The 13,948-nt window shown below is 35.1% G+C and overlaps 2 protein-coding genes across 2 annotated transcripts; both read right to left on the bottom strand.

Moving 5' to 3' along the window:
• Window positions 1-6,671: 6,671 nt before the first annotated feature.
• On the bottom strand, window positions 6,672-8,313 carry LOC110668375 (non-classical arabinogalactan protein 30-like). The gene has a single exon (XM_021829571.2). The coding sequence runs from the start codon at window positions 7,552-7,554 to the stop codon at window positions 7,018-7,020; it is 537 nt and encodes a 178-aa protein (XP_021685263.2). The 5' UTR covers window positions 7,555-8,313; the 3' UTR covers window positions 6,672-7,017.
• A 151-nt stretch (window positions 8,314-8,464) lies between these two features.
• LOC110668373 (probable inactive receptor-like protein kinase At3g56050) lies at window positions 8,465-12,930 on the bottom strand. The gene is made up of 9 exons (XM_058151829.1): window positions 12,479-12,930; window positions 12,252-12,390; window positions 11,451-11,522; window positions 11,214-11,357; window positions 10,975-11,115; window positions 10,298-10,653; window positions 9,918-10,108; window positions 9,703-9,835; window positions 8,465-9,325 (listed from the first exon to the last, which is right to left on the bottom strand). The coding sequence occupies exons 1-9, from the start codon at window positions 12,573-12,575 to the stop codon at window positions 8,727-8,729; spliced, it is 1,872 nt and encodes a 623-aa protein (XP_058007812.1). The 5' UTR covers window positions 12,576-12,930; the 3' UTR covers window positions 8,465-8,726.
• Between the last annotated feature and the right edge of the window lie 1,018 nt (window positions 12,931-13,948).

The following is a 13,948-nucleotide window of genomic DNA, read 5'->3' on the forward strand; positions in this document are numbered from 1 at the left end:
AGCCATAGATTTCAACCCTAGGTACCCCGTAGATTTTTGTTGTGCTGGATTCGTATCCTTACTGTTCAAACCATAAGTTCTAGTGGTAGTTGAGATGAACCTAGGCCTATGCATAAACCTAATGTGTGTATAGGCCCAAGTCCATTTTAAAACCCGTGTTAAGCAAGAGGATGCTTACTTATGGTTAAACTTTAAGGATATAAATCCTTTGTTTGTGAGGGAAAGATCGTCCTGGACCACCCCCTGTTGGTGTGTCCAGTGTACCATAGCCTAGGATAGAATTTTTTTCTTACCCTGCGCGTGAGAGTTGAAGGTATAAGGGGGCGAAGATTCAGTTCTAGAGATTTTTTTTTTTTTTCGGTTTTGATTCAGTCTTTGATCCGATTTTAGTTCAGTTTATATGGTCTGGTTTTGGTTCAATTTTGATTCTATTGGTATAGTTCGGTTTTTATTTTGTAAAAGTAAAGGCAAAGAAAAAGAAAAAAAAAAAGAGAAAAAAAGAAAAAAATGGTCCATTCATGCATTGCATTCATGTACATAGCATACTTAGGTTAACCCTTAAATCCTATTTTGTTGAGCAAACATAGCCTCAAAACACACTAAAGAGACTTCCAATCAGGTCACTTGGGTTAGGGAAAGGGATGAGACTAGTAAGGATTTCACCTGCACTACTTAAGATGGAAGAAACTATGGCTGTGCTTCATGAAATATTGAACGCCATGATGTTTGAGCTAGAAGTGTGATCAATTTTAGAAAGAGGCCCCGAGGTAGGCCAATTAAGTGGCATTAAAGTTATTGAGGTTCAAATTGTGTCTCACACCCTAAGGAGATTTTTTCAATTCAGACAACCCTTATCCGAAGTTTTGGAGCATCTCAAAGCTCAAGACCTCCTATAGCTCTTAGTACCCAGACCACTGCTAAATCCACTCCCACCTAGCTATGATATCAACCAATGTTGCCGATTCTACGAAGCCCACAGTCATGACACCGACTGATGCTTTCAACTTAAGCATGATATCTAAGACCTAATTAATGCCAAAAGGATGATTGACCCAGAAAATCAACCCAAAAGCCCCATGCCTAGCCAAAATTTCCATCTATACCAGGTCTCTACATGATCTCCATCACCCCAAAAAACCCTAACAGAATTATTAACTTTATCCAACCCATCCAAAAGCTCAATGAACTTATCCAACCCATCCAAAAGCCCAATGAACTTATCCAACCCATCAAAAAGCCCAGTGAACCTATCCAACCCATCCAAAAGCTCAATGAACCTCAGTCTATAATGGTTGTTGACATTTGTGATAATTCTAGCTATGATGAGGATCCTTTAGATGTTTGGACCAATTTTGATGAGGAGGTAGTTGCATTACAACTAGATGGTTTAGTTCCACTAGTGTCTGATTTTCAAGTTGTCGAGATCTATAAAAACTAGATGGATCTAAAAGTGGCTACTATGAAGAAAGGGATGGAGTTTTTTCTTAGCACAGGCTTAGGAAAAAGTATAGATGGTCTGGTGACTTTTCTTGAGATGATGGGGCAGATCACGAGTCATGGTTTAGGCTCTGAGCTAAAAGAAGAGGAAGAAGAGCTAAAGCCTCCTAAGTTCTTGAAAGAGGGGGCAATTACCTTGACATATGATTAGGGGTTACCACATGTGAAAGAGCTAAAGCAGAAAATTAGCACCATTGATCTGAGGACTGCATGAAAAGCCAAACACCTAAAGCTACACCCCTATGTTTGAGTCTATCTTTTGTAATGCTCACAGTAGTGATATTGATGTTTCCAATTCTGATGTACTTGATAAAGATTTTGAGGCAAAGATCAATAACATTCCCAGTCCTTCTGCTTACTTGTTTGATGTTTATTCTAATGGGCATATGCATGGCATTCATAATCATTTAGAATTTATTTTTGTTAATGCATCAAAATCGATCTCTATTAATTTGGGTACACCAAATAATCCTAAAGACATTAAGTTAGCTGAAGATTTAACCCAAGAAGAAAGAGATAAATTCATAGCCTTGTTAACAAAGTACCAAGAAGCTCATGCCTCGAGCTTAAAATCAGATGGCTGATTCCCAAGCCACGCTGGTGTCGCTATAGGAAAAAAGTGATCAAAAGTTGACTTAGCCAGTTATCCTAATGAGGAGTAAAATTTTATGCTATGAAGGATTAGTAGTAGCACATGTGGACCTAGAGGGAGAAGGAAAATGATATGAAGTGTAACGATCGGGAACCAGCCACTAGAGGAATTGTCCGCTTTGGCCATAAGCCTCACGGTTTTGTCCCATAGGTGGAATGGAGAACTTCCCAGGAGGTCACCCATCCTAGGATTTCTCTCAAACGAGCACGTTTAACCCTGGAGTTCTTCCAACTCTCCAGGCCATTCCACCAAAAGGCGCCTCTTACCAATTTTATCGGATGTCCCTGCAGCTCAATTGGTAAGAGGCGAAGCAAACCCGTGAGGTGATAAGGGTTCGAATCCTAGCTCTGCAGGGCGAAGGGATTGAACTCCACCAGAGCGGACAGTACCTTGTGAGTCGCACCGCCGGCCTCTAGGGGGGTACGCCGGCAAGATGGCCACCCAGAGAGGGGCTTGAGCTGGGGCCCGCTAAGTCGGGATGTGACATGAAGACATAAGGAGGTCTCTGGAAGTGAGAGAATACTCGCAATAAGCCTACAAAAGAGATAGAGCAACAATTCATGGATTAGCCACTCAACTTACTTTAGCTGGGGGGCAATTCTACAAACTCTTATGTGTGATAGAAAAACAGGCTGAGCAAATAATAAAAGAAATAGTTGCAGGAAATGTGTGGTCCCCATATGAATGGAAATGTTCTAGTTGGGAAAAAATGTTCGAAACATATAAGGATTGGCCTGAAAAACTCCCTTATGTTCTTTAAAATTATCGTAGTATTACAAGGACATCCACGAGGGCAACCCTATTCTCTTTAGTGTATGGGACTAAAGTAATGCTATCCATTAAGTAAGAGGTCAGATCCTTAAGAGTGATGCTAAAAGCTAAGATCCTAGAAAATGAGTAGGGCCTAGAAGAGATATGAAGAACTAGCTTTGATTGATGAAAAGAGGATATGAGCCTTGTATCATATGCAGGCTTATCAGAGGAAGGTGAAGCAAAGAGAGATCAAAGAGGGAGACATGGTTTTGAAACAAGCTCGGCCCGTCCCTTTTGATTTAAGAGGAAAGTTTAACCCAAGCTAGGATGGTCCATACATAGTCAAAAAGATCTTGCTACTGTAAGAATATCAGACCTGGATGGGAATGAATTTCAAGAACTAGTCAATTTAGACAGGCTCAAACTGTACTTTGTGTGAGATAGGCCCGCTAGGCTGAAAACCTGCAAAAGGCGGTCTAGGCAAAAGTAAAGGTCAAAGAAAAAAGAACGAAAAAAAAAAAAAGAAAAAGAAAAAAAAAAGAGAAAAGAAAAGAAAAAATGCTAGATCGAAAACCTGCAAAAGGCAGTCTAGACAAAAGGAGAGATGAGAGAAGATCTGGATGAAAAACCTGAAAAGGCCATTCGGCAGGTTATAAAGCTTATTTCTAACTTTGGAAGGTTAGAAATTTAGCAAAACTAAATGTAAAAGGGAGTAATGGTGTACTTGAATAAATAAAGAAGTTTTTATTACATTAACCAGGAATAGGTTTTATTTAATTATGATTGTGAATGTTTGTGTCTTGAGGGATACATCAAAAGATTAAGTAATTGAACTGCATTGTTTTGATTTAACCTATTGTCTTGTGAGCATGATAGAATAGGTGTTTGATATGAATATCCTGGTAATTGTCTAATTTCAAAAAAAAAAAAAAGAGAAAAAGAACAAGAAAAAGAAAAGAAAAAAGAGAGCTCGCTAAGTGGAAAACCCGAAAGGGCCGCTTAGGTAAAAGTTAGAGCAAGCCCGCTGAAATGAAAACTCGAAAGAGCATTTCAGGCAAAAGTTAGGGCACAAAGAATTGAGTTCATGGAAGAGAAAGGAGTCAAGGCAGAAAAAGTTTTGAAATAGCTGTAGAATAATGAAGCATGGGGGAGAGAAAAAAAAGAAAAATCAGAGGGAAATTGTATTGTGACCTTGAGGAAGTCTTTTTTGGTGAATAATTCTTCTAAAAAATTTTGAGGTTATAAGAAAGTTTTTGCAAAAAGAGGTCCCCCAAAGGACTAAGTTTTTTTTAAAATCTCTAGTAAAATCAGCATGCCCATGATAGGAAGTAGCATCCAGGAAGCATAAAAATCAGAGAGAATTTTGAGACCCAGTCATCCCAATTTTTTCAAATCATGAATTAGATATTTTTTTGGTAAGTCCTTAGACGTTGTTTAGGGTGCATGACATAGTTGTGTAAGGCATAGAAGAACATGCATCAACATGTCACCTGTAGGTGTGTAAGGCGTAGAATAACATGCATCACCACAGTTTCAAGTGTCGAACTACGAGGGGGTCTGATTCTTCCCCAAGATAGCGAGGGGGATACGTAGGTAGTTTAGGACCGCGGTCCTAAATATGAACCCACAACATTTCATGACAGATATTTTTTGGTAAGTCCTTAGACGTTGTTTAGGGCATATGGCATAGTTGTGTAAGGCGTAGAAGAACACGCATTAACATGTCACCTGTAGGTGTGTAAGGCGTAGAAGAACATGCATCACCACAGTTTCAAGTGTCGAACTACGAGTGGGTCTGATTCTTTCTCAGGATAATGAGGGGGATACGTAGGTAGTTTAGGACTGCGGTCCTAAATACGAATCCACAATATTTCAAATCACACAGTTATCACTGTTATGAGACCGTAGCTAGTCTCATGACGCAGAGTGTATTGACAGAGCAAGATACACTCATTTTTCACATGACACAGTTATTACTATTATGAGACCGTGGCTAGTCTCATAATATAGAGTATGAAATTGAATTTGTTTGTAAATTAAATTCTCAATAATAAATTAATTTTAGTCATCTGGTAAATATCATTTAAATAATTAGCAACCCCATAGATAGGAATTACTTGTGCATGAAAATTGTGTGTAAACAACAACCCTTTTGTGAATTACTTGCGTGTGTAGGATTAGAATTGCATTTTTAGGATAAAGTTAAATAAAGGAATAATAAACAAGACTTCTAGAAACATTAGTAGAGGACTGGCACTCGAATTAACGAGGTTAGACCAGGCGTAAGGGGTGCCTAACACCTTCCCCTTATGTACCCACTATCCCGAACTTAGACATTGGGCTATGGTAATGACGGTTGTGGAAACTCTGCAATGAGTAAGTTGCCATCCATGACCCTCAGAAGAAACACTGAATATGTCCCGGTTATTACCCGGGTGGCGACTCCTGTTTATCTATGCCTTCGTGGCATAAATCCTTTGTACCGTGGTAGTGTTATGGGGAGACGGTACTTACCAGTGGTTTGATTCTATTAGGATTGTATGAAGTGCATGTCTAGGAAATGTTGTCTAAGGAAGTGGTACTTAAGTGAGACCATTGTGATTTCACCATCTTTCCTGGGCATTACCTGGTGCATTTTATATAATTTTAATGGATGATATTTCGCCTCACGCCCCCGCTCCCTACATTATATATTTATTTTTTCAAATTATATGAAATGAATGAAATTCAAATTAACATTTAAAATAATAAAAGAAACTCAAAAAGTAAATAAAATAAAAATATAAAAATTAATTAATATATTTTTTAAAATGAGAAATTATAAAATAAGTTTTAAATTTTTAAATTTTTTTTCAATTATACCTATATTTTAAAAATTATCAATTAAACCATATACTTTGAAAGGTTGCATAGTTGTACCCACTGTCACTGAGTCTATTAAGTGACTTATAGAGATGTTATGACACGCCTTGTAAGATTCCACATTACGCTAATAATAGGATATAATTACCTAATATTTAAAATTATATGATTTAATTAGTAATTTTTAAAGTTTAGAGTATAATTGTAAAAAAAATAAAAAAAATATAGAGTTTTTTAAAAATTTCTCCTAAAATTATTAAACTTTAAAATATAAATTATCAATTATAAATATATTCATTTAGATTATTAATTAAGATATATAAATTTAAATGTAATATAATTACTTTAGAGATAAATTTGGATATTTAAAATATTAATTAAATTTGAATATGATGATTTTTCACAAATGCTTACGTATTGTTATCCCAATATAATTTAAAGATAAAAAAAATAATTTTTTTTTAAATATTACCTCAAAAGTTATTTATAATTAATTAAAGCATATACAATCACAATAATAATAAAGTCTTTTCATTTAATTAAAGTGCTATATCGATATTTTTTGCCATTCATTTATATTCGAAATCAATTCTGTATTAATATTTTATAATCTTTTTGATATTACTTTGTTTTTTATTTTCCATTCTTATTTTTCTAATTACAATTTTATCACAGTTTCGTATTAAAACATTTTTTATCAATTAGATTAATTCAAATTGAATTATAAAAAATTTGAAATTTTATATAAATTAAAATAAATTATGAATAATTTTTTGGAGAAATTATCCAAAAAAAATTCTATATTTTCATTTTTTTCTTTTTAAAATTATACCTATACTTTAAAAATCACCAATTAAATCATATAATTCTGAAAGCTTTGAGAAAGATACAGACAAGTACAGTTGTTCATAGTTTTATTGGGTATATCATCTTGGATGAGCCAGCAGTGGAGAATGTTTGGCACCATGGCTTGGCAGACCAAAAAATTAACTTGAAGGAGGTTATGGATGTTATAAATAACATGTTTGGCAAGCCAATAGATTTTGTAAGGACCAAGAGACTAAGAAGCAGGAAAAAGCACCAATTACAGAAGAAGATCATGGGGCTTATGCCACTCACAGTATTAAAATACAACATTCCATTGCAACAGAATTCAACTCATTCAAGAAACAAACAAAGTTAGGACCAACAAAAGAGAATAAAAAGAAATCAAAAGAAGATGAAAGAAAGGTTAAACATGAACTGTGATTATATTAGACACGAGTTTCAGGAGAGCAATTAGCTGGACGGAAAGCCAAGGGGCCTGCACCATAGATCACAGCCTCATAATGACTTCCTCGCAGTATCTTGTTCTCATAACGAAGTGGAGCGCCATTGATTCCATAGTTAACATTGGAGAGTAGGCTGCAATTTGCAAGAGGAGATGAAACAAGCTTCACATGGCAAGATTGGAGAGGATGGTCTAAAATGTTGTTCTCCATCTTGAAGCCATCAAGTTGTGCAAAGAAGTAGCCATGCTCATTAGTTTCATATGCCTTGTAATAACTTACTTGTTTCTTGTGGTTTTTGCAAATGACACTAACTTTAGCAGAAGGGATTGGCTCAGCCCCATTAAAAGACCAAGAACCATAGTGGTCACAGCTTTGGCAATAGACCATACCTTCAACAACTACATCAACTTCCTTCTCTGCTGGTTTGGTTGGGGCATTTTCATAGGCAGATATTGAAGGAAAGGCCAACGGGAGCAGCAGGAGAAAGCAGATGGCAATAGTGAGCTGGTTGATTGCCATATTCTTGGGGAGGCTTTTGGAGATTGATAGAGTGGAAATAGTATAGGGTAGGGAGCTATTAGGATTGAGTGGTATTTATAGAGATCCGTATCCGGGGAATTTTGAACTATCGATTGACGTGGGGACTACTAAGTTGCATGTCAACAACTATCATCCTTCATGGTATTGGTGTTTACGTGAAGGCCACCCCTCCTATTATTCAGAAAAAAGAAATGGCTATAAGACACAGACCCCTGAAAAAATACAATTTTTTCTTTTTTAGTTTAGGTTAGACACATCCAAAGAAGGTTGAAGAGCTCAAAAGAAAATGAAAATGAAAAAACCAATTTTCAAGAAGCAGAATAATCCCAAATTTGATATAGAAATTAAGCAGCAAGAAAATGAATTTGTATTATGTCCAATTCTAGGTTTTATTCTCATTGTTTTAGTTCTTGCTGTTCTTTTCCTTTATTTTTTTTCCCCTTAATTATTATCAGAAAAAAGTACTGAAAGTTTACAAGATTGTGGTTCAACTTTTCATAAATAATATCATGAACTTTACTCCATTATTATTATTCTCGGGCGGCATGGATTTAATTATCATTTTTTTCCTTCTATGAGTTGGCGTGATAAGCACATACATTAGACAATTAGTTATCATGTTGAATGTTGAGCAGAAAAGCATGGGCTGGGGGAAATAAAGCTGCAGTTTCCAGGAAATACCCTGGGAGGTTGACCTTTTCCATTCCTATTCCAGCAGGATGGCAGCCGCTCTTCTTTGAAATTAACATATAATTATGAAACGGTTCCTCAGTTGAAACACTCCATATGATACAATTTAGCTTACGGCTGAAGTTGAATTATTCTAATGTAGGTTAATCTTTCATTAAAAATCATTCACTTTCGATGCAGTCAAGTAGGAGAGATTGAATGAGAGAGAAATCACCAAGAACTCTGTATACAGATGTGCTTGTGTTGCATTCACACCCAAATTCCAAACAGAAAAAGAAATAAAACATTAAAAAACCAAAAGAGAGAGAGAGAATGGAAAGGATTTACCACATTTCCACCCTTCCTAAGTTATATACAAGCAACTCTCAGATACAGGGGTATAAACTTATAAACAACTGCTTTTTTACATCTCACTAATGGCCGACGGCACTTGAGCTCATACTTACAGTCTGGTCTCTCTTTTAGCTAGCATCCGGTGATGAAATTTCAAGCTCTGCCCACCATAAAGGAGAAAGTTTTGGGGTTGCTGCATCCAGTGTTATTCCTGTTATCTCTCTTAATCTTGCAGTAACTTCTCTCATTGCCGGTCTTTGCTCTGGATCCGGATGGGCACAAGATTTTATCACTTCACCAATTCTTTCCACCTTTTCCTCTTCAAAGGAGTCTAGCGTCGGATCAACCATGTCTTTCAGGGATTGATCCCCTCTCAAATAGTCTGATGCCCAGTCTTCAAGTGTGCCATTGTCCACTGAGTAAGGTATCCTTCCTGTTATCATTTCAAATAATATCACACCAAAACTATAAACATTACTGTCTGGATGTGCCATTGGAGTATCTAAGAACTTCTTGCCACATGATTCCATCTCAGTTGCAGTTATCACATTTGAAAAACTGAAATCTGAAATTTTGGCTGCGTAATCTTCAGTGAGAGAGATGGCTGAAGAATTCAGATTGTTGTGGGTTACTGGTGGGTTCAACTGGTGCATATGTTCGAGGCAGTAAGCCATGCCCATTCCAATCCTCAACCGCATTGCCCAGTCCAGGTGTTCAGATTCTTTAACTGCAGGACCAACTATTGTCAGAGATCTGATACTAAAAAATTGAACACAAACGAAATGAACAATGAAGAGAGACAGAGACTTCATTCCCTAGGGTGAAGAACTCAAAACAGCTCTCTCTCTCTCTCTCTCTCTCTCTCTCTCTCTATATATATATATATATATATATATATACATATATATATATACACACACACACACACAAGGAAAAATAGTGTACTTCGTCCCCTTTTTTGTATCATATAAGCTCTGTGCATTAATTTAGAATGATTAAGCTTTGAATTAAATTTTTTTAACTGATTGAGAAGTAGTTAACTAGAATTTACGATAATTCATATCTCTGATCTATCCCCAAAAATACCAAATCTTAAGAACTTACTGTGTAAATGTTCAAAGAGTGTCCCATTTGGAGCATACTCAAAAACCAGCATTCTTGTGAGAGGCTCCTCCTCCTCACAATATCCAAGAAGGTTGATAAAATTCTTGTGGTTCACTTTTGATAATGTCTCAATCTGAAACAAAAATGCCAAAGAAATTAGAATGCGAGCTGCATCATAAACCCTTAGAGTTCAATGTGATTAGCTCATAAAGTACCTTCTTCCTAAATTGACCTTCCAAATGCTTAGGCCAGTCCTTGGAAGATGTTACTGCAACTGAGGCCACAGCTATTTCAACACCACTAGACAATGTTCCCTTGTACAGTGTACCAATTGGTGAAGAACCAATTACATTACTGAAATCTTCACAGCCTGCTTCAAGCTCAGATCTCTTAAGCTTTGGCACACCTGAAATGCAAATCTGAATCATGTAAGTAGATAGCCAAAAATGATTGAACATGAACATGTAAACATATAACGGCAAGATGAGTAGCTTGCTCTTTAAATGCACATGTAAATGGTTCAAAGGTTGAAACCTCACATCCTCCTACAAAATAAATAATAATTCTAACTTTTCCACATAGGCAGAAGAATTACCGGTTATAAATGCTTTCTGAAGTTGTCCACTCAATCCTGTGGCCCAAGGTTTGACAGTAGCCTTGTTAACTTTACAAATATAGATGACGATAATGGACATGACAAGTAGAGCACCCCCTATGGCTCCAGCAATTATTGCAACATGGCTTTTTGACGAGGAAGGCGGATTTGGTTCCAGTGGAGGTGGCAAAGGCAAGGATGGTGGCGCCACAATACTAGGTGGAGCATTTCCAGATTCAGTAGGTGTTAATGGAACAAATTTATGGCCTCGTAAATATGGTGATTCATTTACTCCAGGGGCACTGGCTGCTAGCAGCTGTCGCTTGTTAATTGCATTTTCAGCTTGCACAGCATTCCTGCCAAAAATTGGGGAAAAAGCATAATGTAATAACAGCATGGAATAGCAAAGAAATTACCTAAAGAAAAAAAGGAGGGGGAGGGGGGGGGGGGAGAGGAGGAAATGCAAGAAAATTTCATGAAAACATGGAACGGTCGATCACAGTGGGAACCATTCCTTCTTCAAGGTCACTCATAAAGGAAAAATTCCTTCTGATGGTTCACCAAAAGGTGCCCAAGAACCTTAAACAACATCAGTGCCGCTAAACTTGTCTCAGGATTACTGTAGATGACCGGAGAAATGGATTATGTTGACCCATAAGAGAATTCAACTGACATACCATATGGCAGATCTTTTATTGCAAGATGATCCTTTAGCAGCACTAGCAAGTTGGTTTTCATCTGCTTGAAATTCAGAATGTGTTTTCAGGTGATGAATTTCAGGTGATAAGTTGCCAAGAAGCCTGTTGTTGTCCAGGAGACTAAAACATATGCCCAAAAAAAAAAATGAGTTAATAATACCAATGGAAGCTGAAGATAACCTCAATAAAAATAAAATTGTTAAACATTATCAACTCACAGGATTGTCAGAGAGAGATTACTGCCAAGATCAGGTGGAAGAGGCCCAGTGAAGTTATTGAGTCCAAAATCTAGCACCTCCAACTCCTTCAACTCTCCAATCCCTTCAGGAATGATGCCAGTAAAAGAATTGTTGCGCAAAATGCTGCAGTGAAACATTAAGCTATATGACCAAAGGTAAAAAAATTTTGTAACAAAGACAAGGTCATCAAATTGCTGTTGCCTAGTTGATACTTACATAGACTTTATATGAACAAGGTTTCTGAGGTCAGGCGCTAGTGTTCCTCCAAGACAAAGATCTTTCAAGTTCCTGCATATAACATATTTTTCTTTAGAATAAAAAGGAGAACATATCAGCAAGTAGTATCACTTTTAAAAGAAGCCATTAACTTCAAAGAGACAGCACTACAGCGCCCCGCCGCCCCAGCCAAAAAAAAAAGGAAGGTCAATACTGATTTAGTTTTCAAATTTTATTCAATATGAGCTGATATCCATTAAGTTCTAATCAAAATAAACAAAACTTTAAGGATTCTGATTCTAGATTGCAAAGATTAGATATCACCAGGGAACCCAAAAGGTTCCCAGGCACAGCAGCACCTAGTTTGATAACATTTTGCAAAATGTTCTAACAATGTTGCAGCCAAAAGGGCAATTAAAACAACACGTGAAACTGTAGATCAAACAGCATAAACTTTTCTAGTTTAGTAATAAAAGTTACTTTGATCTGATAAAGTTATTGAAAATTCCTTGATTCTAGCATCAATAGGATAATAAATCCCTAACCAAAGTGGAAATCAATGCATGAACTCTCCAAAACTGCAAAATAATAATTAGAACAGACTTAAATTTGCATTCTGAAAACCAAAAGGACACATATTTTTCATCGCTGACTTACATGATTAGCTTCTGAGATTACAAATTTGAAGTATATATATTATGCCATGTCAGTAGCAAAACTTTTTCCCTTAAATTTTCCCAGAAAACGAACAGAAAATACAATAAAAGCCAAAACTTTTTAGCAGAGAGAAAAGAGACATACAAAATTACAACTTTGCCGTCAGAGCACTCAACTCCAAACCAAGAACACGGATTAACAACTCCATCCTCATCCTTCCAATTCTTCAAAGCATCGAACGGATCACTCACTATTCTCTCTCTAAACTTCAACAACGCTAAACCTGTAAAAACACCACCAAATTTAACCAACTCTTTCTCTCCACTTTGCCAAGAAAGAAACAGAAACCCAAATGTAAATACATAACATACCTTCTTCGTTGAGCGACCAACACAAAAGGAAGTTGTGGTAGAGGAAAAAGAGAAGAAGAACACCAAATCTGTTGAATTTCCAGTTCCTTCTATCCATGAAAGCTTGCTTCGAATGAAGTTGAAGTTAAAGAAAACTTAACAGAAAAGAGGATTAGTAGAAGCTTATTTCGAAATATGCAGAGAGAAATCAAAAGCTTCAGATAGGAATTGAGCTGAAGAAGTTGAAAATGGAAATATTAGAGAATAAAATAATCAGAAAATGAATAAAAAAAACAAGAAGGAAGAAGAAGAAGAAGAAAGAGAGATTTTCAAAAGCTGTGTTCGCGTGTTAGCGAGCTGATTTATTGGACCCAGAGAACAGAGAAGATCAATTAAAAAAATTGAAAATTAAAAAAAAAAAAAGAAAAATGCTTTGGAAAACGCGTTATCTCAACTTCTTTTTTTTTGCGGTGGAAAGTCATTAGTAGTCCGGACACGAGCCTTTAAAGGGCTAGCTCGGGTCGATTTTGGTTTGGTTTGAGGTTTAAACCGGTGATTTCAATTGACATTTTAGAGGGATTGAAATTAATTTTTTAAAATTTCAATTTTAATCTGATTTCAATCTTTATGAAACATAAAAATTGAATCAATTTTTTTAAAAAACGAACAAAAAAATGTTTTTGTTCCATGCTAAATTAGTTGCTTATGATCCAATTCAATATTAATTTTGATAATCTAATTTTAATCGATTCTTATTCAATTTTAATCTAATTTAAGTTATTACAATTCTGGTTTGATTTCAATCTTAAACTAGCCAGTATCCCTAAAAATTACTCTACTCGAATCTAAACTAAATTAATATTCTTAAAATCTAAACATATTTTAAATTTAATTAAAATTTATTTTTAACTATCGAAATTCATTCTAAACCCGATTGTTATTACCTAAAAAATACTCGAATCTCTATACTTTTATATATTTTAATTAAAAATCTACATATAAAATTATTTTTATTAATAATATATATTTTAAAATTTTAATAATTTTATAAAATATTTTAATTTTATTCTATATAAATATAAAATATATAAAAATTTATAAATATTATTATAAAAACATATATTTTATATTTAAGTAAATATTTATACAAATTAATTCAAGTAATAGATATCTAATATATAAAATTTAAATTCAATCCGAATCCATCACGACACTAAAATTTAAATTTAAATTTATTTTATATTTAATTATATACTATTTAAATTTATTTTATTAAAATATAATCGGATCGAGTATACTCATCCCTATCTAATCGGCTAAATAAAATGGTTTATAAATGGAATGAATATGAAACGGATCTTAAAAGCCAATTCCATTTTGATTTGTGTTAGATTTTAGTTTAACTTTATTTTTTTGAATTTAATCAATTAAAAGGTAGAAATTTTTATAATTTTTTTATTTTTAAAAAATTAATTTAAATCAAATCAAATC

Source organism: Hevea brasiliensis, chromosome 8, assembly GCF_030052815.1.
Source record: "Hevea brasiliensis isolate MT/VB/25A 57/8 chromosome 8, ASM3005281v1, whole genome shotgun sequence".
NCBI lineage: Eukaryota > Viridiplantae > Streptophyta > Magnoliopsida > Malpighiales > Euphorbiaceae > Hevea > Hevea brasiliensis.

Coding starts and splice junctions, on each gene's coding strand:
- LOC110668375 (XM_021829571.2), bottom strand. CDS start 7,554: ATGGCAATCAACCAGCTCACTATTGCCATCTGCTTTCTCCTGCTGCTC.
- LOC110668373 (XM_058151829.1), bottom strand. CDS start 12,575: ATGGATAGAAGGAACTGGAAATTCAACAGATTTGGTGTTCTTCTTCTC. Junction 12,391..12,478: donor TTGGTCGCTCAACGAAGAAG/GTATGTTATGTA, acceptor GTGTTTTTACAG/GTTTAGCGTTGTTGAAGTTT. Junction 11,523..12,251: donor GACGGCAAAGTTGTAATTTT/GTATGTCTCTTT, acceptor TGTTATATGCAG/GAACTTGAAAGATCTTTGTC.